The sequence below is a fragment of the Neofelis nebulosa genome, chromosome 4 (genome assembly GCF_028018385.1).
Source record: "Neofelis nebulosa isolate mNeoNeb1 chromosome 4, mNeoNeb1.pri, whole genome shotgun sequence".
NCBI classification, from domain to species: Eukaryota; Metazoa; Chordata; class Mammalia; order Carnivora; family Felidae; genus Neofelis; species Neofelis nebulosa.
In genome coordinates, this window is record NC_080785.1 from 112,900,133 (window position 1) to 112,926,484 (window position 26,352).

The 26,352-nt window shown below is 43.4% G+C and overlaps 1 protein-coding gene across 1 annotated transcript; it reads left to right on the plus strand.

Moving 5' to 3' along the window:
• ISY1 (ISY1 splicing factor homolog) lies at positions 1-26,352 on the plus strand. The gene is made up of 11 exons (XM_058725819.1): positions 1-247; positions 2,337-2,359; positions 2,962-3,013; positions 4,717-4,782; positions 5,791-5,833; positions 10,456-10,568; positions 16,207-16,324; positions 20,664-20,786; positions 21,826-21,947; positions 25,186-25,272; positions 25,657-26,352. Exons 1-11 carry the CDS (start codon positions 245-247, stop codon positions 25,762-25,764), a joined length of 858 nt encoding a protein of 285 aa, XP_058581802.1. The 5' UTR covers positions 1-244; the 3' UTR covers positions 25,765-26,352.

The following is a 26,352-nucleotide window of genomic DNA, read 5'->3' on the forward strand; positions in this document are numbered from 1 at the left end:
CCGAACGCCTAGGGAAGGCAGTCCTACAAGAGCGCTTTGGCGTTTCCTCTTCCTCCTCTAGTAGAAAACCATTTTCGCTTCCGGCCCCCAACTTCCGGTCCATCTCGTTTGTCCCTCCGACAGAAAAATCGGTGGTGCGGTCGGCTAGAGTGTTTCAGTTCCCGCCGGGGTCGGCCTCGCCCGAGTCAGTGAAGCTCCCGGGGCTGGGGCCGCGCGGCCCGAGGGCGGCGCCCTCACTGCCACTATGGTGAGTTGGGTGGGTGCGTGGTGGAGGGGGCGAGCGGGCGCGCAGTGAGGGCTCCCAGCCCTATTCGGTCGCTCGTGGTGGAGGGGTGCAGCCGGGCATCACTGCAGGCTTCAGGCTCCTTGTCTACCTGTAACTTGGGTTCTCTTTCTCCTCTCTTCAGCTGTCAGAATTTGGGGTGGGAAATGGGAACCTCGGAGAGCGGAGTTACCGTCTCCAGCACTGTTGTAATCTCGATGAAGCGCCTTATCTTATCGCCCGGGAAAACTAAGAGAGGCGCAAGGACCGGCAGCGAGTCACGGTGCCTGGCGTGGGCCCACTTGTTTGTCCCCAGGTCCCATACGGGGGATGAGCAGCGGGGGTGACAGTATGTTTCTGGGTTATTTGATTTATGTCTCTTCTCTTCTCCATCTCCCCCGCAAGATGTAAACTTCACGGGGGTCGGTCTTTTCAACATTGCTTTCTTAGTGTCTAATAGTGGCTTTCTTAGGGGTGTGACACGTTGTAGGTGTTCAGTAACGATTGAATGGATGGCGTAGTGTTACTACCACAGAGGGTATGATCTCTGTGGTCTGGAGTGGTTTGTTGGCTTCTCCATTGGTTCAGGAAGCACACCCGACATGTCAGTGTGAGAATGCACCTAGCGCTGGTACAAAGAAGATGCTCATACATGTTAGTTACCATAATATTTTCATTAAGCGAAGCCCGCATAAGAAGCACAACACGCAGTAATGAGGTTATAGAAGATGTATTGCAAGCTCTTGTAGATTAATGAGCCCAAGATCCCAAGAAGGGAAGAAACCTTCTTGGGCTGGAATCAGACCTTTCTGTGGGAGACTATATCCCAAATTACTGCTTCATACTGCCCTGCTCAGCCTTGAGGCTCGTCATTTCTGAACTCTAACAAACATAGGGAATCCTTCTGCCTATTCCCTAGCAGGGGAGAAGAATCCCTGGGCCTAGATATTTTTGGGTACAGGAGTTGTTGGGTATTTTATATCCCTGTCACCATCACACATTCATATATGAGTGGGCTTACGTTATCCTGGGTACGTGCCCGTATCACATTGATTCATTGTTCGGTGTGGAAGTTCCAACGAGCACCTACCGCGGTGTTTTAAGCATGCAGTAAACATTGAGAAACACTAAATTAAATATCTAGAATCTCTAGGATTTAGTAAAATAGGTAGGACACTGCCTCAGCCTTCAAGGTGATGGCTTCCCCTGGGAGAGCTGCTTTGTTTTATCCTTAGTTGGTAATGTGTTCACGTATCTGCCAAGCTTTTGCCAAGTTTGTTGCTGTGTCCATTGTAGCAGAAGGCCAGGAAGGAGACTTACGTTGAACTTAACTTTTGCTGAGGCTCTAGAAGCTGCATACCTGATGTTTTTATGTGTTTATCTCTTAAGTCTTCATGACATCTCTAGGAGATAAGAGGTATGATCCCTGTTGTAAAGGTGGGGAACTTGAGAGACTACTTCTCCGGGATGGTGAGTGGAAGAGTTGAGAGTAAAGTTCAAGTCCCTGACTTAGCAAGTACTCTTTCTACTTAAACTACAACCCAGAAAACATGTTCTGTGCTTGACAGTGTTTCAGGGACAGTGGACTTGACACTTCTGTGACAGTAGTTACATAAAACTCCTTTTGGAAAAGCCAGTCTTTTCTTCCTCAAGTTCTGCTGGCTGGAAACAAACAGTTGGGATGCTGAGTGGAAAGGACCATGGTAGTTACAAACCCACACAAAAGGTAGCAGCCCAGTTGGGAAGAAGGGGCCACAGACGAACTTTCTGGGATGGCGATGACACCGGTGATACATTTTGAAGGATGGATAAGAGTTAGTCAGATCCAAAGGGTGGGGAGGGACAGTGGAGGAGTGAAGATTTTAGGTGGAGGGAGCAGCATGGGTAAAGTCACAGGATTTGGACGTCTTTTGATTTTTTTTTCTTTTGGTTTTCTTTTCTTTCTTTTTTTTCTTTTGGGATACTACTTCAAACATTATGCTTGTGACTGTCCTTTTGATACTTTTCTCTAAAAGTATGTGAAAAAAGGGTATTTTAAACATGGGCATTTTTCTCCCCTTCTGTCTCCTTTTAGGCCCGAAATGCAGAAAAGGCCATGTAAGTATCAATTCAGTTTTGTCTGTAAATTTTAAGGGCTTAATTATCACCATGGAGCTCTTTTTGTGTTTGGTTCTTTTCGTATTTTTCTTTCTCTACGTGTGTTAAAATAGTATGCCTGTGTTCGATGTTTGTTTTCCCTACTAGTGTTTTCTGACAACTCCCCAGAACTTATACTGGATAAACACTAGTTTAGTTGGGGATGGTACAGGGGCTATGAGAGTGACAGCTAGGCACCCCATGATGCTAGTCTTTTAGCATCTGGATGTGTTGCTCACCAAGTGGTCTGATCAGGAGAGTTTCCCACGGTCTTTACACACAGTGTAAGTAAAATAGATATTTGGGTGTTCAGGAACACCCATGGCTTTTTAAGTTCCACTGTCGGGACACGGAAACCCATAACTTCTCTTTGGTGTCTTAATCTCTTGTGCATGCTCATGTATGCTCTCTTTTTATGAAGAATCATTATTATAATCTATTTATGAATAATGTTCATGAATGGCTGATGTTAAATATGGTCATGAGCAGATCTGCATCATCTAGGAGCTTGAGTGATAAGAAGTCTGTGAGTGGTATCTAATGGATTCTTCTCTTTCTGATAGGACGGCCTTAGCAAGATTTCGCCAAGCTCAACTGGAAGAGGGAAAAGTGAAGGTTGGTGTAAATCTTCATGAATTGTAAATCGTTAAGAATAAATGTGGTAAAACTCTCTCCTGAGCAGACGAGACTTCCAATTTCTTGTCTATAGCCACTGGCACTCTTAGGAGTCTATACATTTGAATTCTAGGTGTCTCTCTCTGTAGCTGGGGCAGTGTGATTGATGATCTAGCTGCTTCCATTTCCTCTGTATTATGATAATTGGCTTTCCATATTATCCCAGCTCTGTCTAATAGTGAATAATAGAAAATGGAATGTGCTATGGAGAGGAGCTCTAAGCTGATACCAGTAAATGATCTCAACTCATGGAGACTCAACCAGGTCAGGGATAATAGGCAGCATTCTTTCAATATTTTTGTTTTATTTTATAGAAATTAAACACACAGGGGCGCCTGGGTGGCTCAGTCGGTTAAGTGTCCGACTTCGGCTCAGGTCATGATCTCACAGTCTGTGAGTTTGAGCCCCGCGTTGGGCTCTGTGCTGACAGCCCAGAGCCTGGAGCCTGCTTCCGATTCTGTGTCTCCCCCTCTCTCTGCCCCTCCCCCACTCACGCTCTGTCTCTCTCCCTCTCTCAAAAATAAATAAACGTTAAAAAAAATTAAAAAAAAAAAAAGAAACACACATGCTCACACACACATGCATGTGTACACATACACGTTTATGTATGTTCTGAATATTGTAGATATTTCTTTTTTTTTAAGTTTCTTTATTTTGAGAGAGAGAGCAAGTAGGGGAGGGACAGAGAGAGAAGGAGAGAGAGAGAGAGGAGAGAGAGAGAGAGAGAGAGAGAGAGAGAGAGAGAGAGAGAATCCCAAGCAGCCTCCACACCATTAGTGCAGAGCCTGATAGAGGGCTCGAAATCATGAACCATGAGATCATGACTGAACCACCCAGGTGTCCGATAGACATTATTTCTTTTTTCTTTTTTCTTTTTTTTTTTAAATTTTAACATTTATTTATTTTTGAGACAGAGAGAGAGAGAGCATAAACAGGAGGGTCCGAGAAAGAGGGAGACACAGAATCCGAAACAGGCTCCAGGCTCTGAGCTGTCAGCACAGAGCTGACGCGGGGCTTGAACCCACAGACCGTAAGATCATGACCTGAGCCGAAGTCGGCCGCCTAACCGACTGAGCCACCCAGGCGCCCCCGATAGACATTATTTCTTAAGATAATATGAATATTCCATGAAGTGAATATAACCTAGCTTACTTAGTCATCTCTCTATTATTGAACTTTTAAGTTGTTTCCAGTGGTTCACTGTACCAGATACAGTGCAATGTATGTATGTTTTTGCATGTATAGTTGTTTCCTTTTTTAAAAAAAAGTTATTTATTTATTTTGAGAGAGAGACAGTGCGTGCACAAGTGGGGCAGGGGGAGAGGGAGAATCCCAAGCAGGCTCCACCCTCTTAGCACAGGGCCCATTGCAGGGCTCTGTCCCATGAACCGTCAGATCATGACCTGACCTGAAATCAAGAGTCAGATGCTCAATTGACTGAGCCACCCGGGCAGCCCTCGTATAGTTGTTTCCAAGTGGAAACTGTAGTGTGAGATATAAGGCTTGATGGAGATCATTTGGAACTGAAACTTCAAGTGTGTTTAGACCACTAGACATTTAGTCTTCAGGGCTGAATCAGTTGTGAATGCTGCACAGAGCTTGTAACTAGTACAGTGGCAACATGTGTATTTTCTTCTTCATAGGAAAGAAGACCCTTCCTTGCCTCAGAATGTACTGAGCTGCCCAAAGCTGAGAAGTGGAGACGACAAGTATGTTCTGGGTGAATCTGGTCTTAGTAGAAGTAACAAGTCTCTGATTGTTTCTTTTTTTTATTGAAGTACAGTTGACACAGAATGTTACATTAGTTTCAGGTATACAACATGGTGATCCCACAAGTGTAGCTACTATCTATTACCGTAAATGCTATTATAATACCATTGACTATATTTCCTATGCTGAACTCCACTGCACCTCCCCACCCCCCGCCACCATGACTTATCAATCCATAACTGGAAGCCTGTATCTCCCACTCCCCTTCACCCATTATTATGCCCATCCCCTACCTCCTTCCCCTTTGGCAGTCATCAGTTTGTTCTCTGTCTTTATGGGTCTGTTTCTGCTTTTTTGTTTGTTAATTGATTTGATTTGCTTTTTAGAGTCCACATGTAAGTGAAATCTGGCTCATTTCACTTAGCATAATACCCTCTAGGTCCATCCATGTTGTTGAAAATGGCAAGATCTCATTCTTTTTTATGGCTGAGTAGTGTTCCGTTGTATATGTATAACACATCTTTCTTATCCATTCAACTGTCCAAGGACACTTGGGTTGCTTACATATCTTGGGTATTGTAAATAATACTGCAGTTAACATGTATCTTTCAAATTAGTGTTTTCATTTTCTTTGGTATTTCTCCTAAATACCCAGGAGTGGAATTATTGGATCATATAGTATTTCTATTTTTCATTTTTTTTGGAACCTCCATGTTTTCCATGGTGGCTGTACCAATTTACATTCCTACCTACAGTGCACGAGGGTTCTCTTTTTTCTACATTCTCACCAACACTTACTTCTTGTCTTTTTAATTCTAGCCATTCTGACAGGTGTAAGGTGATACCTCATTGTGGTTTTGATTTGTATTCTGATTGTTTCTTATTCTCTCAGTGATTCTTTACCAGAATTCTAAGTATTTTTAATTACTAATTTTGAATTATATGTTTTCTGTGCTTTCAGACATAATCAAAAGTCATGAGAATATTACCTTTTCTTTTTTTCACAGATCATTGGAGAGATCTCTAAAAAAGTGGCTCAAATTCAGAATGGTAAGCTAATTTGTCTTTTACAGTGTTTTTTTTTTTTTAAGTTTTACTTATTTTGAGAGAGAGTGCATGCATGCACGAGGCAGGTAGGGGCAGAGAGAGAAGGAGAGAGAGAATCCCAAGCAGGCTCCATGCTGACAGCATGGAGCTCGACCCCACAGAACCATGAGATCATGACCTGGGCCAAAGCCAAGAGTTGGACACTCAACCACTTGAGCCACCCAGGTACCCCTGCAGTGTTGATTCTCAAATCCACCATTAGACTTGGGGATTTCAACACTTCTCTTTCAATAATCAGTAGAACAAGTAGATAGAAGATCATTAAGGACATAGAAGAACTGAGTAATAGTATGAGTCAATTTGACACTTCTAGAACATTCCACGTAACAAAAAAAACATTTTTTAAAAGTTTTATTATTTTTTATTTTATTTTATTTTTTTGAGAGAGAGAGAGAGCCAGATGGGAGGAGCAGAGAGAGAGGGAGAGAGAATCCCAAGCAGGCTCCGCACTATCAGTCTGGAGACCAAAGCGGGGCTCAAACTTACCAACCACCAGTGAGATCGTGACCTGAGCCGAAATCAAGAGTCGGATGCTTAACCGACTAAGCCACCCAGGCATCCCAGAATGCTTTCTTTTTTTAAGAGCATCTAGAATAGTCACGAAAATAGAACATGTTCTGGGTTATAAGACAAATGTTAGCAAATTTAAAATAATTGAAGTCTTACAAAGTATGTTCTCTGATTATAACAGAATTAATGTAGAAATCCGTAACGGAAAGATACCTAGAAAATTCCTAAATATTTGGAAATTAAGCAGCATGTATCTAAGCAACCCATGTGTCTAAGAGCAAACTGCAAGGATATTCGAAAATATTTTGAAGTAAATGAAAGTGAAAACATAATATCAGAATTTAAGGGACAAAAACAATTTTGGAGGGGGATGTTCTTTTTTTGTTTTAAAATAATAGAAAATAAGAAAGGTCTCAAATCAATGATCTAAACTTCTACGCTAAGAAACTAGAAAAGAAGAGTAAACCAAACCCTAAGTAAGCAGAAGGAAGAAAATAATAAAGGTAAGAGCAGATATCGATGAAACTGAAAATGGAAGATGAAGAGAGAAAAGAAGTCAAAAGCTGGTTCTTTTTTTTTTTTTTTAAAGCCTCACCAAGGCTTTACTTTTTTATTTTTTATTTAAAAAATTTTTTTAATGTTTATTTATTCTTAAGAGAGAGAGAGCATGTGAGTAGGGGAGGTACAGAGAGAGAGGGAGACACAGAATCCGAAGCAGGCTCCAGGCTCTGAGCCGTTAGCACAGAGCCAGTGTGGGGCTCGAACTCACTAACTGTGAGATCATGACCTAAGCCAGAGTCGTTCAACCCAACGCCCCTAAAACCTGGTTCTTTAAAAATATCAGTAAGTGATGCCTGGGTGACTCAGTCGGTTAAGTGTCTGATTCTTGGTTTTGGCTGAGGTCATGAGGTCACAGTTCATGAATTTGAGCCCCACATTGAACTATCAGTGCAGCAGAGCCTGCTTGGGACTCTCTCTCTCTGTCTCTCTATCTCTCTCTCTCTCTCTGTCTCTCTCTCTGTCTCTCCCCTCCTCCCACCCGTCCCCTGCTCACTCTTTCTGTCTCTCAAAATAAATAAACTTCAAAAAAAAAAAGAAAAATAAATAAAAAGGTCAATAAAATTAGACTGACCAAGAAAAAAAGAAGATACAAATTAGGAACATCTAGGGGTGTCTGGTTTGCTCAGTCAGTAGAGCACGTGACTCTTGAGCTCAGGGTCCTGAGTTCGAGCCCCACGTTGGATATAGAGATTACATAAATAAACAAGCCAACAAACAAGCAAACTTAAAAAAATTACAAGCACGAGGAATGACACTGGGAATATTACTACAGACTCTCCAGACATTAGAAGGTTAATAAGGGAATGTTACAGACAATGTTATGCCTGTAATTCATCAACTCAGATGAAACCGACCAGTCCTTGAAGGACAGAAACTTAAAGAGAATTAGTTCTTACCCAGGGGCAGTTTTGCCCCTCCAGGGGACATTTGTCAGTATCTGGAGAAACTTTGATTTTTATAACTTGGGGTGCTACTGGCATCTAGTGGTTAAAGCCAGGGAAGCCACTAAGCATCTTACAGTGTATCCTACAAAGAATTATTTGACTCAAAATGTCAGTAGTGCCACTGTTTAGAAACATTGTTCAAGATGAAATTGAAACCTGAGCATTCCTATGTCTATTAAAGAAATCAAGAATTTTTTTTTTTTTTTAAGTAAACTCCATGCCCAGCATGGGGCTCAAACCCATGACCCCAAGATCCAAGAGTTGCATGCTCTACTGACCGAGGCAGTCAGATGCCCCTGTATCTGTTAAAGAAATTGAATTCGTAGTTAAAGCCTTCCAGCAAAGAAAACTCCAGACCCAGATGGCTTCAAAGGTAAGTTCTACCTAACATTTAAGGAAGAAAAAAATACCAGTTCAACACAGTTTCTTCCAGAAAATTGAAGGGGAAGGAACACTTCCTCCTTCATTTTAGAAGTTTGACTATTAGCATTACCATGATACTATAATCAGAAAAAGACATTACACGAATAGAAAAAAATTTCCAACTAATATTCCTCATGAGTGTAGAAATCTTCAATAGAATATTAGCAAACCAAATCCAGTAATTTATAAAAAGGATAACACATCACAACCAAGTGAGATTTATCCTTGGTGTACATGTCTGATTCAGTATTCAGAAATGAATATAATTCACTGTATCATCATTCTAAAGTAGAGAAGCCTGTCTAGATGATCTTTAGTAGAGATCATCTCAGTAGATGATGGAAAAAATTTTTGGCAAAATTTAACATCCACTCATGGTAAAAACTCTCTGCTAACTGGGAATAAGAGGGAATTTTTTTCACCCAGATAAAACACTTCTCCCAAAAAACCTATAGCCAGCATCGTACTTAATGGCAAAGGTTGAATGCTTTCCTCCTAAGAGCAAGGACGAGGCAGAAATTCTTACTGCTTATATTCAAGGTCGTACTGGAATTCCTTGTCTGTGCAGTAAAGCAAGGAAAGGAAATAAAAGGCACACAGATGGGAAAGGAAGAAATACAATTCTCTTCTCAAACTATGTCATTTTCCATGTAGACGATCCCAAGAAATCTTATGGGAAGCTTTCTAAAGTGAGTAAGTGAGGTTAGCAAGGTTACAGAGTAGAAAGGACAGTACACACAAATCAATTCTGTTGTTATAAACCAGCACTGAAAAATTGGTAATAGAACATTTGCAAAAAGGGCTATTTACAAAAGCACCAAAACAGAAGAAATACTTAGGCATACATCTAACAAAATGTGTGGTCTGTTTGCTTAAAACTAAAACATTGATGAAGGAAATCAGAGAAGACCCAAGTAAGTGGAGAGGTACACGGCATTCGTGGATGGCAAGACCCAAACCTAGTAATGATGTCAGTTCTTGGTCTTTTCAAATACTACCACAATCAAAATCCCGATGGGATTTTTTTTTTTAAATAGGTTGCCAGATTTTTTCTACATTTTAAATGGAAAGTCAAAGGAACTAGGATAGCCAAAATAATTTTGAAAAAGAACAAGATTGTAGCATTCATACCACCTAACTTTAAGATTTTATATAAAGCTACTCTATTCCAGATAATGGGGTTGGTAGTGGTGAAAGATAGACCAATGGAAGAGAGGAAGAAATAGAGCCACACATGTGGTCAGTTGACTTTTGACAGTGGTATAAAAGCCATTCAGTGGAGAAGGGGGAGGGAGGTTACTCCCTTGCAACAGCCACGTGATACTTTGTTTCAACATATCAAGGTTCATTAGCCATTTCCCTTCCTTTGTGGTGGGATGCCCCAGCTGCCCTTGGCGTGGGAGACAACGCCTCTGCAAACTCTCTTGTGCATATTCCTTTAAATGAGTCCCTTAGGGGGCGCCTGGGTGGCTCAGTCGGTTAGGCGGCTGACTTCGGCTCAGGTCATGATCTCACGGTCAGTGAGTTTGAGCCCCACGTCAGGCTCTGTGCTGACAGCTCAGAGCCTGGAGCCTGTTTCGGATTCTGTGTCTCCCTCTCTCTGACCCTCCCCCGTTCATGCTCTGTCTCTGTTTCAAAAATAAATAAACATTAAAATTTTTTTTAAATGAGTCCCTTAGGCTTCATTCTCAGAGTATAGTCTTTGCCAAAAGATGTTCCCATATAACAAAACATTGCTTTCCTGAAAGGGTGAAACCAACACAGAATTCTCCCAGTCCAGGTGCCTTATGTCAGCCTTGCTGCATATTTGCTGGCGTTGGATGCCAGGTGCCCCCACCACCAAAGTATTTTAATAGTTGTATAAATGGAACAGTAGGATTGCTTCAGTTTATATTTCTTCAGTTGCTAATGATGATGAAGGTTTTCCTCAAGAATTTTTTTCCCCTGTGCTGGTGGGGACTCGGTTCATAATCCTTGCCATTTCCTTTATTTGGGTGTGATGGTTTTTCTTATAAATTTAAATGAGTGTTTTTGTCCCGCATACCTTTGTAGGTATTGACATTTATTTTTAGGGTATAACATTGAGTGCTATCTTGAAGAAACAATGTTAATGTTTTTGTTTTCCAGCTGGTTTAGGTGAATTCCGAATTCGGGACCTGAATGATGAAATTAACAAACTGCTAAGAGAGAAAGGACACTGGGAAGTCCGGATAAAGGAGTTGGGTGGTCCCGATTATGGAGTAAGTAAGCCACTGTGCCAGTGGATCTTGCGGGTAAGCGTTTTGGCAGGCTGGGTAACTTTGCATCCGCTGCAGCTCCCAGCCCATGCTGGCCACAGAGTAGGTACTTGAGGAATGAAAGAAGCTTTGAAGCATGCCTGTTAAATGTGGACAGGAAACATGGGAAAGGTAGGGAGGATAATTTTTTTTTTTTTTTAATTTTTTAATTTTTATTTTTTTTTAATGTTTATTTTTGAGACAGAAAGAGACATAGCATGAGCAGGGAGGGGGCAGAGAGAGAGGGAGACACAGAATATGAAGCAGGCTCCAGGCTGAGCTGTCAGCAGAGTCCGACGCGGGGCTCGAACTCACAAACTGTGAGATTATGACCTGAGCCAAAGTCGGATGCTTAACCGACTGAGCCATCCAGGTGCCCCTTAATGTTTATTTTTGAGAGAGAGAGAGACAGAGAGCGAGCAGGGGAGGGGCAGAGAGAGAGGGAGACACAGAATCTGAAGCAGGCTCCAGGCTCCACACAGCCAGCACAGAGCCTGACGTGGGGCTCGAACTCACAAACTGTGAGATCGTGACCTGGGCCGAAGTCGGACGCTTAACCGACTGAGCCACCCAGGCGCCCCATGGTAGGATAATTCTTAAACACCCCATAGCACAGCCATGAGAGCAGATAGGGCCCCTCAGTATACTGTCCAGATGTTCTTGAGTAAGCCACTTAATCTCTCTGGGCCTCTTGTTTGTTCGTTTATTTATTTATTTTTAAATGTTTATTAATTTTTGAGAGAGAGTGCGAGTCGGGGAGGGGCAGAGAGAAAGGGAGACAGAGTTTCTGAAGCAGGCTCTGCTCTGACAGCAGAGAGCACAATGTGGGGCTCAAACTCACAAACTGTGAGATTGTGACCTGAGCCGAAGTCTTAGGCTCAACCAATGGAGCCAGCCAGGCGCCCCTGGCCTCTTGTTTAAAATGACCATGGTCCTGGAGCACCTGGCTGGCTCAGTCAGAGGAACATGCCGCTCTTGATCTTGGGGTTGTGAGTTTGAGCCCCACGTTGGGTGTAGAGATTATTTAAAAGAATAAAAATATTTTAAAAATGTGTATTATTTATTTTGAGAGAGAGAGAGTGGGGGAGGGGCAGAGAGAGAAGGATGGAGAGAATCCTAAGCAGGCTCTGTGCTGTCAGTGCAGAGCCTGACATGGGGCTTGATCTCACATACTGTGAGATCATGACCTGAGCCGAAATCAAGAGTCAGATGATTAACCAACTGAGCCACCCACGTTCCCCAATCTCACTCTTTTTGTGGCTGAGTGTTCCATTATACACACATACACACCCCACAACTTTTTTTTTTTTTTTAATTTTTCTTACTAACATTATTTTTTGAGAGTCAGAGAGAGACAGAGCACAAGCAGGGGAGGTGCAGAGAGAGGGAGACACAGAATTGTCTCCAGGCTCCAGGCTCCAGGCTCTGAGCTGTCAGCACAGAGCCCGACATGGGGCTCAAACCCACGAACTGTGAGATCATGACCCGAGCTGAGGTTGGTCGCTTAACCGACTGAGCCACCCAGGCGCCCCACACACTACGTCTTCTTTATCCATTCATCAGTCCATGAACAGTTGAGTTGCTTCCATATCTTGGTTATTGTGAATAATGCTACAGTATTAGGAGTGCATTTTATCTTTTAGAATCAGTGTTTTTCATTTTTCTTTAGGCAAATACCCAGTAGTGGAATTATTGGATCATATGGTAATTCTGTTTTTAATTTTGAGGAACCTCCATACTGTTTTCCACAGTGGCTGTACCAGTTTGCATTCCCACCAACAGTGCGTGAGGTTCCTTTTATTCCACATCCTTGCCATGCCAACACTTGTTGTTTCTTGTGTTTTTGATACTAAGCCATTCTGACAGGATATCTCGTAGTTTTGATTTGCATTTTCCTAATGATGAGTGATGTAGAGTATCTTTTCAATGTGTCTGTTGGCCATCTTTGCCTTTGGAAAAATGTTCATGTCATCTGCCCATTTTTTAATTGGATTACTTGTTTCTTGGTGTTGAGTTGTAGAAGTTCTTTTATATTTTGGATATTAAGCAAATATATTCTCCTAATTAATAGGTTGTCTTTTTGTTTTATTGATTGTTTCCTTTGTTCTGTAGAAGCTATTTATTTTGATGTAGTCACAATAGTTTATTTTTGCTTTTGTTTCCATATCTAGAAAAGTGTTGGTATGGCCGATGTCAGAGAATTTAGTGCCTGTGCTCTCTTCTAGTGTATTTATGGTTTCAAGTGTCACGTTTAGGTCTTTAATCCATTTGGAGTTTCTTTTTGGGTATGGTGTTAGAAAGTAGTCCAGTTTCATTCTTTTGCATGTAGCTCTCCAGTTTTCCCAGCACTGTTTTTGAGGAGACTGTCTTCCCATTGCATATTCTTGCTTCCTTTGTCGTGCATTAATTGGCCATATAATCCTAGGTTTATTTCTGGGCTCTGTCTTGTGTTCCGTTGACCTGTGTGTCTGTCTTTGTGTCACTGCCATACTATTTGGATTATTACAGTTTTGTAGTATATCTTGAAATCTGGAATTCAGCTTTGTTTTTCTTTCTCAAGATTGCTTTGGCTGTTTGGGGTCTTTGTTGTTCTGTACAAGTTTTAGCATTATGTGTTCTAGTTTTTTGGAAAGTGCTGCTGGTATTTTGATAGGGATTGCATTAAATCTGCAGATTGCATTAGGTAATATGGACATCTTAACAATATTAATTCTCCCAGTACATGAGCATGGAAGAGCTTTCCATTTCATTTGTCATCTTCAATTTTTTTCGTCAGTGTTTTACAGTTTTCAGAGTACAGGTCTTTCACCTCCTTGGTCAAGTTTATTTTACAAATTTTTGGTGCAATTCACATTAATCTTTCAATATTTTTCTTGAATTTTTTTTAATGCTTAACAGTTTTATTTCCATTTTCTATGTGTAAAAGTAATACATTTAAAATTTTAGTTTCACAAGATGAGACGAGTTCTGCAGATTAATGGTGGTGAGGGTTATATAATATTATGAATGTATTTAGTATCACTGAATTGTCCACCAAAAATGGTTAAGATGGGTGGTGCCTGGGTGGCTCAGTTGGTTGAGTACCTGGCTCTGGATTTTGGCTCGGGTCATGATCTCATGGTTTGTGGGTTTGAGCCCTGCGTCGGGCTCTTTGCTGGTACTGCAGAACTGCTTGGAATTCTGTCTCCCTCTCTCTGCTCCTCCCCCACTTGTGCACGCACGCTGCACACACTCTCTCTCTCCTTCTCTCAAAATAAGCAAATAAACTTTTAAAAAAAGGTTAAGATGCTGGGGCGCCTGGGTGGCTCGGTCAGTTAAGCATCCGACTTAGGCTCAGATCATGATCTTGCAGTTTGTGAGTTCAAGCCCTGCGTCCGGCTCTGTGCTGACAGGTCAGAGCCTGGAGCCTGCTTTAGATTCTGTGTCTCCCTCTGTCTCTGCCCCACCCCCACTCATGCTGTCTGTCTGTCTCTCTCTCTCATAAATAAATAAACTTAAAAAAAAAAAAGGTTAAGATGGTAAATTTTGTTATGTGTATTTTGCCACATTAAAAAAGAAAAGTAGTACATTTATCAAGTTCAGAAAAGTATAAAGAAGCAGGATAGCATTCAGTCAGGATGGCATTACCTGGATGAAACTACTTGAATAGTTCCTTCTGTTGTTTTCCTGTGAGTGCCACGATTGAGATCACACTCACTGTGTATACAACTTTGGTTGTAGGATTTGTTTCTTTCCAAAATAGTAACATTGCCTGTGTAGATACTACAGAGTTTTATGCAAAAAAAAAAAAGAAAAAAAAAAAGGAAGAAAATATAAAATAAAAAATCATAAAAATTGTAAAATATTAAAAAATTTGTTATATTCTATGAATGATACAGAATGTTATATAGTTTTCTACTACACAGAAATAACTACTACTGACATTTTCTATTTAACCTTTCTAGCATTTTTTCTATGTATGTATATATGTTTATTTTTACGGAAATTGTTTTTTATTGTAACTATATGCTTTGTTCACTTAACAGTGTTTCAGGAGCATACTTGCATGTCAATAGTCATTTATATCATCATTTTATTTTTATTTTTATTTCTTTATTTTTAAGTAGGCTCTGTGCCCAATGTGGAGCTTGAACTCATGACCCTGAGATGAAGAGCCACATGCCCCTCATCATTTTAATTTTTTTTTTTTTAACGTTTTATTTATTGTTGAGACAGGGAGAGACAGAGCATGAACAGGGGAGGGTCAGAGAGAGGGAGACATAGAATCTGAAACAGGCTCCAGGCTCCGAGCTGTCAGCACAGAGCCCGACGCGGGGCTCGAACTCACGGACCGCGAGATCATGACCTGAGCCGAAGTCGGCCGCTTAACCGACTGAGCCACCCAGGCGCCCCGCCCCTCATCATTTTAAAAAGCATTTTTGAGGGGTGCCTGGGTGGCTCATTCGGTTTAGTGTCCAACTCCTGTACTTGGCTCAGGTCATGATCTCGCGATTTGTGTTTCAAGCCCCGCGTTGGGATTCTCTGTCTCACCTTCTCTGCCCCTTTCCTACTCGCTCTCTCTCCCTCTCTCTCAAAAACAAATAAACATTAAAAAAAAAAAACAAATTTTTGAGAAAGTTGCAAAATTAGTACAGAGAATTCTTATATACCCTTCATACACATTTACCAGATTTTGGCTTTTTTCCTGTGTTTACTTTGTCATTTTCTGTGTGTACCTTAACACATTATGCTTCTTTATTCCTTAATACTTAGTATCTCTTGTGTATATTTTCTCTCTTTCTTATTTTTGTTATTTTCTTATTAGAGAGAGAGAATGCGAATGGGGGAGGGGGGCAGAGGGTGAGAGAGAGACAGAGAGAGAGAGAGAGAGAGAGAGAGAGAGAGAGAGAGAGAGAATCTCAAGCAGGATCCATGCTCCATGCAGAGCCCATCATGGGGCTTTATCCCATGACCCTGCAATCATGACTTGAGCTGAAATCAAGAGTTGAACGCTCGACTGACTGAGCCACCGAGGCACCCCTGTGTGTATTTTCCAAGAGGAAGAATGTTCTCTTACATAACCGTGGTAAAATTATCAAGTGTAAGACACTTTGGTACAGTCATTTTATGTAAAGTACTTGACTGTTTCATAGATTTTCTCAACAATATCCTTTTATAGTCCTATAGACCTGGCTCAGGGTCACCATACTACATGTAGTTGTTGACATCATCATTTTTAATGGGTAGAATTCCGTTTTCAGGATGTATCTCATTTGTCTTCTACTGCTCGTCATTTAGGTTGTTTGCAATTGTGTTGTGAGCTTTTGTCACTTACCTCATGTTATAAGTGTTTTCCCAAGGCAGTATAGGAGTTTCATAAGAATCATTATCTTTAAGTTATAGAATATATTCCATCCATGACAATGCTATAATTTACATAAATCATCCTCTTACTGTTAGGTATTTAGGTTGATTTTAATTTACAAAAAAAAGTGCCCAAATGTTTTTCCGTGTACATCAGTATTTTCCCACAATTAGTGTTATTATCTTAAAATATATTTGCAAACATGGAAATAGTGGGTTAAAGGATCAGATTCATTTTCTCTTTTTCCTTCCCAATAAGAAAGTTGGCCCTAAAATGCTGGATCATGAAGGGAAAGAAGTCCCCGGAAATCGAGGTTACAAGTACTTTGGAGCAGCCAAAGATTTGCCTGGTGTTAGAGAGCTATTTGAAAAAGAACGTAAGTGACTGCTAATGTTTGTGAAGGTCTTAGCCTCTAATTGTTGGTAGTCATCCTAACAGATCTGTATGCTAGGTGCTCCTCCTGCATTGTTTCTCAGCTGCACAGTAGTAGTGTCAGAATTACTGTTCCCCCATTTTAAATGAGAAACTTTAAATACCAGGAGTTGAAGTCACTGACCCAAGGCATGCAGTCGGGGTTGGGAGCGAATCCAGAATTGACTGGCACCAAATTCTCACATGCCAGTCTCTCAGTCTGAATGACAAGTTTCCGATTTGAAGTTTCCTCGAACTATCAGGGCAGGCTCTGATGTTCATTGAGATGGGCTCATGTTTCAGTTACTTGTTAGCTGAAAAAACCCTAGCCAAAGAACAAAAGCTTGGACCGAACCCCAGTAGGTATAAATGGAGTAATGGGGAACTGGTCTATGCGAATTCAGGGCTGGTCCCCTCACCTGTCCTGCCTTTTCCCTCCGTGGCCGTGGGGAGCTTCAGCCAAACCTTGGCCTTCCAAAATGCAATTGGAAACCACTAGCCTGGGGTGTTTGTGGATTTTAATTTTGCCTTTTAAGAAAGTAGTCTAAATATTATAGAAAAAAATGTGAATAGCAGAGAAGAATGACAGCAATATTCTCACCACTGTTGGTGTTCTTCTCTATTTCCTTCCAGTCAGTTTTTCTTTTAAAAATATAATTCTAGGGGCGCCTGGTGGCCCAGTCGGTTTGAATGTCCACCTTCGGCTCAGGTCATGATCTCACGGTTGGTGGGTTCGAGCCCTGTGTCAGGCTCTGTGCTGACAGCCTAGAACCAGCCTCAGATTCTGTGTCTCCCTCTCGCTCTGTTCCTCCCCCAACTCATGCTCTGTTTCTCTCTGTCTCAAAAATAAATAAACATTAAAAAAAATTTAGAAAAAAAATATATAACTCTAGGGGCGCCTGGGTGGCTCAGTCGGTTAAGCATCCGACTTCTGCTCTGGTCATGATCTTATGGTTTGTGAGTTCGAGCCCCAAGTTGGGCTCTATGCTGACAGCCCAGAGCCTGGAGCCTGCTTCAGATTCTGTGTCTCCCTAATCTCTCTGCCCCTCCCCCACTTGTGCTCTGTCTCTTTCTCTCAAAAATAAATAAATGTTAAAAATATATTTATAATTCTATCTGTATTCAGCCCTGTTTTGTTTTTTTTTTTAAGTTTGTTTATTTATTTTGAGAGAGAACCGGCAGGGGAAGGGCAGAGAGAGGAGGGTGCAGAGGATCCAAAGCAGACTCTGTGCGAACAGTAGAGAGCCCAGTGCGGGGCTGGAACCCACAGACCGTGAGATTATGACTTGAGCCGAAATCAGACACTTAACCGACTGAGCCACCTCAGTGCCCCAAGCCCTGCTTAATTTTAAATTAATTATGCCCAAACTGGTTTTGCATGCGTTATTAACACCACTTAAAATTAATTCAAGGGTTACCTGGCTGGCTCAGTCGGTGGAGCATGTGACTCTTGATCTTGAGGTTGTGAGTTTGAACTCCACGTTGGGTGTAGAGGTTACTTAAATATAAAATTGTAAAAAAAAAAAAAAAAAAAAAAAAAATCTTAAAAAAACTTTAAAAAATAATTCAAAGTGTAAGTATCATGCTGTTCATTGTGAAAATAATATAGTTTTATTACAGAGAAGTGGTAAAATACAGAAAATCAGAAAAACAACTGCCCATATTTTCCCATCTGTAGATGACAATTGTTGACCTATTGGGACATATTTCCATCTAGTTTTTAAAGGGAAATGAAAACCCAACAGATTGGTCAAAGAATCAAAGCTGATAATTTAAGAAGAAAAAATTCATATGTTGGGGGGGCACCTATATCGAGGTCATTATTTTTAGAAAAATAATTTTTCTAAATTTATTATTTATTCCAGTTGTAGATTTTCTTTTTTAAATGAGAAGGTATATAAGTCAGTCTTCATGAGTATATTCAAAAGTACTCTCCCCTTGGGGCGCCTGGGTGGCGCAGTCGGTTAAGCGTCCGACTTCAGCCAGGTCACGATCTCGCGGTCCGTGAGTTCGAGCCCCGCGTCAGGCTCTGGGCTGATGGCTCGGAGCCTGGAGCCTGTTTCCGATTCTGTGTCTCCCTCTCTCTCTGCCCCTCCCCCGTTCGTGCTCTGTCTCTCTCTGTCCCAAAAATAAATAAAAAAAAAAAAAAAAAAAAAAAAAAAGTACTCTCCCCTGGGTACCCCCCCCCTTCCCCGTGCCCCTGGATAACTGGTAATCATTATTATCTGTTTGTTACGTTCCCTTCCAGGTCTTTTTTAATGCACTTACGTGCTTATTTCATAAGCTGAATTTCGTCAGTGTGAGTGACACTTGGCTTAACCCCAATTCAGTTTAGGCAGGAGAGTGAATTTATTGGCTCACATAACTGAGAAGCCCACGGTGGTTTGCTTTCAGGAATGGCTAATTCCAGGCCACATTTCCTCCATGTTGCAGTTTTGACTTCCACTGCGTGAACTTTTTTCTCTGTTTAGTTCTCTGCTTGTGGCAGCAAGTGGTTTATCACCGACTTACATTTTGCCCTCTTCAGCAAGAGATTTTTTTTTCTCCCAAGCAGTTTAAGCAAAACCCCCAGAATTGAATCTGGTTGGCTTTGACCAGACCATAGTTCTACCCTTAAACCACTCCCTTTGACTGGGAGGAACGCAGCGTTCTGAGCCAGAGGGGTTTTAGCCCTGAACCTGGTCCTGGGTGCAGCCAGCATGGTCACGGGTCAGGGACCAAGAGTAGTGGAGCAGTGAATGGTGAGATCGTGACCTGAGCCAAAATCAGAGGTCAGGACTGAGCCACCCAGGCATCATGCTAAATGAAATTTTTATACATGTGAGCTTTTTCTGCTGAAATGATCAGCTTTTACTCTTTCACCTATCTGTTGGGTTGCCATTTCCCTTTTGATTTTTTTTTTTAAGATTTTTTATTTTTAAGTAATCTCTACACCTAGTATGGGGTTCAAACTCACAACCCTGAGATCAAAAGTTGCATACTCTACTGACTGAGCCAGCCAGATGCCCTCCCTTTTGATTTTAAGAATTACTTAGATATCCTGAATAGTAACCCTTAGTCTGAAAAAAAATTTTGTTTTAAATTTTTTTTTTTTTTTTTAAATTTTTTTTTAATGTTTTTTATTTATTTTTGGGACAGAGAGAGACAGAGCATGAACGGGGGAGGGGCAGAGAGAGAGGGAGACACAGAATCGGAAACAGGCTCCAGGCTCCGAGCCATCAGCCCAGGCCTGACGCGGGGCTCGAACTCACGGACCGCGAGATCGTGACCTGGCTGAAGTCGGACGCTTAACCGACTGCGCCACCCAGGCGCCCCTTAAATTTTTTTATTTATTTATTTTTTTATTTATTTATTTATTTTTTTTTTAACGTTTATTTATTTTTGAGACAGAGAGAGACACAGCATGAACGGGGGAAGGGCAGAGAGAGACGGAGACACAGAATCAGAAGCAAGCTCCAGGCTCTGAGCCATCTCAGTGAGCCATCAGCCCAGAGCCCGACGCGGGGCTCGAACTCGCGGACTGTGAGATCGTGACCTGGCTGAAGTCGGCCGCTTAACCGACTGCGCCACCCAGGCGCCCCTGTTTTAAATTTTTTTTAATGTTTGTTTATTTCTGAGACAGAGAGAGACAGAGCATGAACAGGGGAGGGGCAGAGAGAGGGAGACACAGAATCCGAAACAGGCTCCAGGCACTGAGCTGTCAGCACAGAGCCTGACGCAGGGCTCGAACTCACAAACTGTGAGATCATGACCTGAGCTGAAGTTGGTTGCTCAACCAACTGAGCCACCCAGGTGCCCCTGAAAATATTTTCTTTAGGACTTTCTCATTTATCTTTTTTGTTTTTTTATAGTTTCTTTTGTCTTATCTACATACTTACATTTTCCTATCCTGTTTTTTTCATTTAACATGACATTTCCTATATTATCAAAGCATCTTGTGTAAGAGCAGTACAGGGGTCATCAGATACCCCATTTTACACACATCCTACAGCTTACATAGAGCCTTAGGTTATTCCAGGCTTTCACGACCCTGTGAATAATGTATATCTCTGTCCATTAGGCTTTGCTAGCTTTTGTTTTTGTGTTTTTAATTAGTATAAATTTTTTCTAAATAGACTAATTGGGTTAAAGTTTTAAAAAGGGTTGTATCACTTAATGTAAATCTCTGGCTAGTACAGAGAGGTGCCTACATCATGGTATTTTCTTGAGAATGCACACTCCACGGCCACATAACGTTGTCCAGGATGAAGGCTTGGGTGTGACTGTGGTGGGATATTTAGCTGAGCTGGTGCTGTTTCTTTCAGCTCTTCCCCCTCCAAGAAAGACACGCGCTGAGCTCATGAAAGCAATCGATTTTGAATACTACGGTTACCTTGATGAAGATGATGGTGTCATCGTGCCTTTGGAACAGGAATATGAAAAGAAATGTAGGTCTCCGAGCATTTCGTTTCATTATAGATGGCATCTGGTTTCTATTCTGTCCTTTGAAAATGTCCTTTACACCAGAAGTGGGTTGGTTTTATTGCTGATGGTCTTCTGAGGAAATGGTCTGCTCGGTATCTATGATGCAGTCAGGGCTGTATTGGGCCAGAAGCAGCAGGTTGGGGAAGCCCAAGAGTGACATCTGACCTGCCCCCTATCCACCCAGAATGCATCGTCTAGATTCCTTCCCACGTTGGTTTTCTTGAAATCGGGAAGTGGTGCCCATTTAAGTAGCTTTCAGATATGCTTTAAGCACAGCTAATAGGTTATCAGTGTAGAGCAAGGTGGGTGTCTCTTTCTGAGTGCTTCTTCCATGCCAAGCCTTGTGCTGAACATTTTATGGACATTGTCCTGAAGCCTCATGACAGCCCTATGAGGAAGAAGTTAGTGGGGCGCCTGGGTGGCGCAGTCGGTTAAGCGTCCGACTTCAGCCAGGTCACGATCTCGCGGTCCGTGAGTTCGAGCCCCGCGTCAGGCTCTGGGCTGATGGCTCGGAGCCTGGAGCCTGTTTCCGATTCTGTGTCTCCCTCTCTCTCTGCCCCTCCCCCGTTCATGCTCTGTCTCTCTCTGTCCCAAAAATAAATAAAAAATGTTAAAAAAAAATTTAAAAAAAAAAAAAAAAAAGAAGTTAGTGCTGAGACCCCTGGTGTGTCAGCTAGGGCTTTGGGGGCAGGTGGTCAGGAGTCTGAGCCCTTTTCCGGCATGCTGTACCGCTGTGTCTCCTCTTTCATGTAGGCATGTCAGGAAGTCACTTAGGTCGTTGAACTGGGGATGATCTGGGGTTGTCCCCTGGCAGGCTGCCTTGTTGTGACTGGGAGCTAGAGCTGTGGTGTGACCAGACTACCTCTCACACTCCACTCCTGCCTGCCAGGGCAGAATGGAGGGTTCCCCTCTTCCGAGGGGACATGTGGGCCTCACCCTGCATTGCACATAAAGCTGATTTAGAGGCCTGACTAAGCAGCACCTGCTCTCCTGTTTCTCCAGTCAGGGCCGGATTGGTGGAAAAGTGGAAAGCTGAGAGAGAGGCCCGGCTGGCAAGAGGAGAAAAGGAGGAGGAGGAGGAAGAGGAGGAAGAGATCAACATCTATGCTGTCACCGAGGAAGAGGTACTGTGGGCAGTGGGGGGCCCCGGTGCTCACTGCCTCTGCTCTGAGCCACGAAGGCTGGGCCTTGGGAGAATGGGTGGGATGGTAGGAAGCCTCAGCCCATTGGCGGGGGGTCGGGGCCAAAGCCCAGCCCTGAGAATTCAGCTTCCTCAGCTGGAAGATGGATGTGAGGACTCAGCATCCCAGGGAGGGTTCTAGAAGGGAATGGCTGTTAGAGCACTTGGTAAACTGTACTTTATACCCAGCATTACTTACCTGCTTTGTAGAGATAGGCCCTTCTGAATACACTGCTGTCGGACTTATAAACACATTTGATGCCATGAGTTCTAGCCCGTGTCCCCATTGTTTCTTTTTATTTATTTATTCGCTTCTTTATTATTACCACGTTTTCAGGTTTAATTATGTATCTATTGTATTAGTTGCTTATACATTACAAGGTACCACAGATTGGGCGGCTTAAACACCAGAAATGGATGTTTCTAGCCTCAGAGTTCTAGAGGCTAGAAGTCTAATATCAAGGTGTCAGCAGGGTAGGCCTCAGCATTTATTTTTATTTTTTGATGTTTTTATTAAAAGTTTTTTTTGAAATGTTTGTTTATTTTTGAGAGAGAGCACGCGGGCCGGGGAGGGGCAGAGAGAGAGAGGGACAAAGGATCTGAAGCAGGCTCTTTGCTGACAGCAGAGAACCCGATGCAGGGTCGAACTCATGAACCGTGAAATCACGACCTGAGCTGAAGTTGGACACTGACTGAGCCACCCAGGGGCCCCTCATCATTTCCTTTTAAGTGGCAGTGCCAAAAGGTCTTGTTTAGTCTTAACAACCCCATTTTAGAGATAGAAACCAGCCCAGAGCAGAGAGGGCCTTATTCAGAGGGTGGTGGTTGAGGGTGGAGCTATGATCCTGCCTCTCAGGCAGAGCCTGCTAGCTCTGGACTCTTCTGAAGAGCCTGCCATGCAGCCCTTGCTCCCTGGACACATTGAGAAGGGATGAAATGGATTTGCTGGACTGAGAAGGGGAGGGGAATTACCCGTGCGTGGGCGATAGGTCAGGTCCCGGGTGAGGAACTTGCCGTGACATCGGTGGCAAGGAAGCAGGCTCGGAGAAGTTTAGTGACTTGGTCATTATCACACAGGGTACGGCGGACCTGAGGTTAGGCTCATATGCAGGTCTGGCTGCTCAGCAGTGGGGACAGTGAAACATTTGAAGCCCTAGGAAGGTCTTCTTCAGCTGCAAATAATTCATTTGCTCTTTCAGCGGGTGTTTGTTTAATTAGTGGCTACTGTGAACCAGGCCTGTGCCAGGGGCACAGCAGGAGACAAGCTCTGCTTGTAGCTTAGAGTCAGTGGGGAGACAGTCCGGTGAGCAGAGACAGTGGGAACCAGTGGCTGTGACAGCGGTCTGCAATAGTGATGTGGTGCAGGGAGAGCCCATGAAGGCTCTCCCTGGGAGCTGACCCCTCAGCCGAGGTCTGGAAGATCAGGAAAAGTTAATAACCAAGGGAGAGGCAGTGAGGGAAGAGTGTTCCAGCAACGGGGGAAACATATGTACTGAAAGACACCATGGGAGTGTGAGGGACAGAGGATGGGCCGGTGTGGCTGGAGCACAGTAAGGGGCTGCTGGGGTGGAGGCAAGGCAGAACAGGCCGGCGCCCCTGCTGCTTGGTGAGAAGGGTTTGCCTTCATCCGAAGAGCGATGGAGAGCCACCAAAGGTGGGTTTTTTTCCTTGTAGTTTTGAAATAATTTACAGGAAGTTGTAAAGGTGGTACAGAAGGTCCTGTATATCCTTCACCCAGTTTGCCCCAACGGTTACATCTTCCAGAGTTACAGGACGGTGTCAACACTAGGAAACAGAGATGGCGTAATGAGTGTACAGCATTGTGTGTCTTTTATCACACGTGTGGATTTGTACAACCACCATTTTGGTCAAGATACAGAGCCGTTCCCTTCACGTGTTGCACCCTGACAGGCCTCCTTCCTTCCCCCATCCCGTGGCCAACTCCAGTCGGTTTCCTGTCTCTATAATTCTGTCCTTTTGAGGATGTTTCACAAATGGAAGCGTACCGTATGCCACCTTTGAGGATGGTCTTTATACTCAACACAGTGCCCTTGAGCTCCATCCGAGGTGTTGAATCCAAGAGTCATTCCTCTGTATTGCTAGGTAGTAGTCAGCGGGTGTGGGCAGAGGCTGGTGCAGGGCGTCTGGCACCGACACTGGCAAACAGCGGACCCCACCACCTCATGGGAGCCCTCTCTCCTCAGATTTCCAAGGCCACATTATTTCCTGAAGTTATTGGCAATCTCTTTTGACTCGTGGGTAGACCTGAATTGATCTTTTTTCTATATTTGGTACATTTTCCATATTGGGTACATTTGGTAATTAAATTTTTTAAATTTTAATTAAAGAACTAGATAACATTCACAAGGTTCAAAAACCAAAGAATGTGTAAAGACCAACAAAGATTCCCTAGTTCTCTGAGTGCAAAGATGCACTCGGTTCTCACGGCTGTCACTAGATTCTCTTCTAATTCTCTTTCCTCATTCAAAAGGTAGCATCATTTGCACAGTGTTTTGTGGCTTTTTTAAATAGTTAGTGGGTGTCTCCATGTCTTTCTGTGTGAGCACTGAACGTCCCCATTCCTTTTGTTTTTTTCCTTTTATTTTTTTTATTTTTATTTTTATTTGTTTATTTTAATGTTTTATGTATTTTTGAGACAGAGAGAGAGAGAGCATGAGCAGGGGAGGGGCAGAGAGAGAGGGAGACACAGACTCCGAAGCAGGCTCCAGGCTCTGAGCTGTCAGCACAGAGCCCGACACGGGGCTCAAACTCACAAGCTGAGATCATGACCTGAGCCGAAGTCAGACGCTCCACCAACAGAGCCACCCAGGCACACCTGGCATTTATTTTTTAAGTTTATTTTGTGAGAGAGACTTTATTTATTTAGTTAGTTAGTTATTTATTATGTCGCATACACAAGAGAGACCAGGGGAGGAGCAGAGAGAGAGAATCCCAAGCAGGTTCCATTGCTGTCAGCAAGGAGCTCGAGTGAGGCTAGATCCTACAAACAGAGAGATCATTACCTGAGCCAAAATCAGGTTGGATGCTTAACTGACCAAGCCACCTAGGCACCCCTGTTTTTTTCCTCTTAAATAGCTGCCGAATTGTGCGTTTTGTAGCGGTTCCAACATGTGTGTAACGGGCTCCGGCTCACTGCCTTTTGGTGGTTCTCTGTTTTGTAGTCTGACGAGGAAGGCAGCCAGGAGAAAGGAGGTGAAGACGGGCAGCAGAAGTTCATCGCCCATGTCCCAGTGCCATCACAGCAAGAGGTAGGACAGAGGCTGAGAGCTGCTCCCCTTGCAGGTGGGGCTTCCCCAGTGCCAGGGGACTCGGGGAAAAGGAGCCTGCACAGAGTGCGTTCGTGGGTTTTCTTCGCCCTTCCTATCCGTTAGGGCAGCTCTGACTCTGACCACTTGGCACTGGTCGCTATGCTTCCGGTAGGTAAGGTGCAGCATGCAGCGGGGGGCTGGGTCCCGTCCACTTTAGGGGATACTGACAAACAGGGTTGTTCCTCCGCTTCCAGTGGGAGCTGGCTCTGGGGTTTGGCTCCTCGATGGCCTCTGTCTGGGGATCTCCCTCCTGGCTGAGCTCCAGCAGGGCACGGAGGGCTTGTGAGGAGTCCAACATGAGCTCTTCACTCTCACTGTCCACAGATCGAGGAGGCCCTTGTGCGAAGGAAGAAGATGGAACTCCTCCAGAAGTACGCCAGTGAGACCCTGCAGGCCCAGAGTGAAGAGGCCAAAAGACTTCTGGGGTATTAGGGCTGAGCCGGGACCTGTGCAGGGTCTGGAAATCTGTCAGGGGACCATCATCCCCCGCTGGCCCTTGCCACAGGGCTCTGCTGTCCTGGGACTGCAGACGGGCAGGCTGGCGCTGTGAGTCCTGGGGCCTCTTCTGCCACCTTCTCTTACCCTGGCCCCTGTCCCTCCCTGGCAGACTGTGCACTTCAGCTGTCACTTTTGTACACATGTTTTGCTTTTGTAGGAACCCACTTATTTTTATCTTGAGTGTGTAAAACAGGCTGCTAGCTGGGTGCTTGCGTTTTATTTAGCTTTCTCCTGTCACTCGCGGGGGCGGGGGGAGGTCAATTTATGACTACCGTTAAAAAGATATACTGCTACCTCCTCTTGAAAAATGAGACTGTGTCAACTCGGCCCACAGTCCCATGTGTCAGCCACCAGCTAGAGCTGTTCCTTTTGGGTCGGCTACTGCTCGCAGTTCTCCGTGGCCTGCCCAGCCTGCCTCATTCCCTCCTGCCCAGGTGGCAGGACTTTCAGTTTGGTACTTCCGTTTTATGACAGGTTCTGAAGAGAGCTATTTTTATTAAAGATTTTTATATGGAAGGGCAA

What these genes read in the sequence shown, in the direction of transcription:
- ISY1 (XM_058725819.1), top strand. An exon ending in TGGAAGAGGGAAAAGTGAAG is followed by an intron (nt 3,014 to 4,716) that starts GTTGGTGTAAAT and finishes TCTTCTTCATAG; the next exon opens with GAAAGAAGACCCTTCCTTGC. An exon ending in CTGAGAAGTGGAGACGACAA is followed by an intron (nt 4,783 to 5,790) that starts GTATGTTCTGGG and finishes TTTTTTTCACAG; the next exon opens with ATCATTGGAGAGATCTCTAA.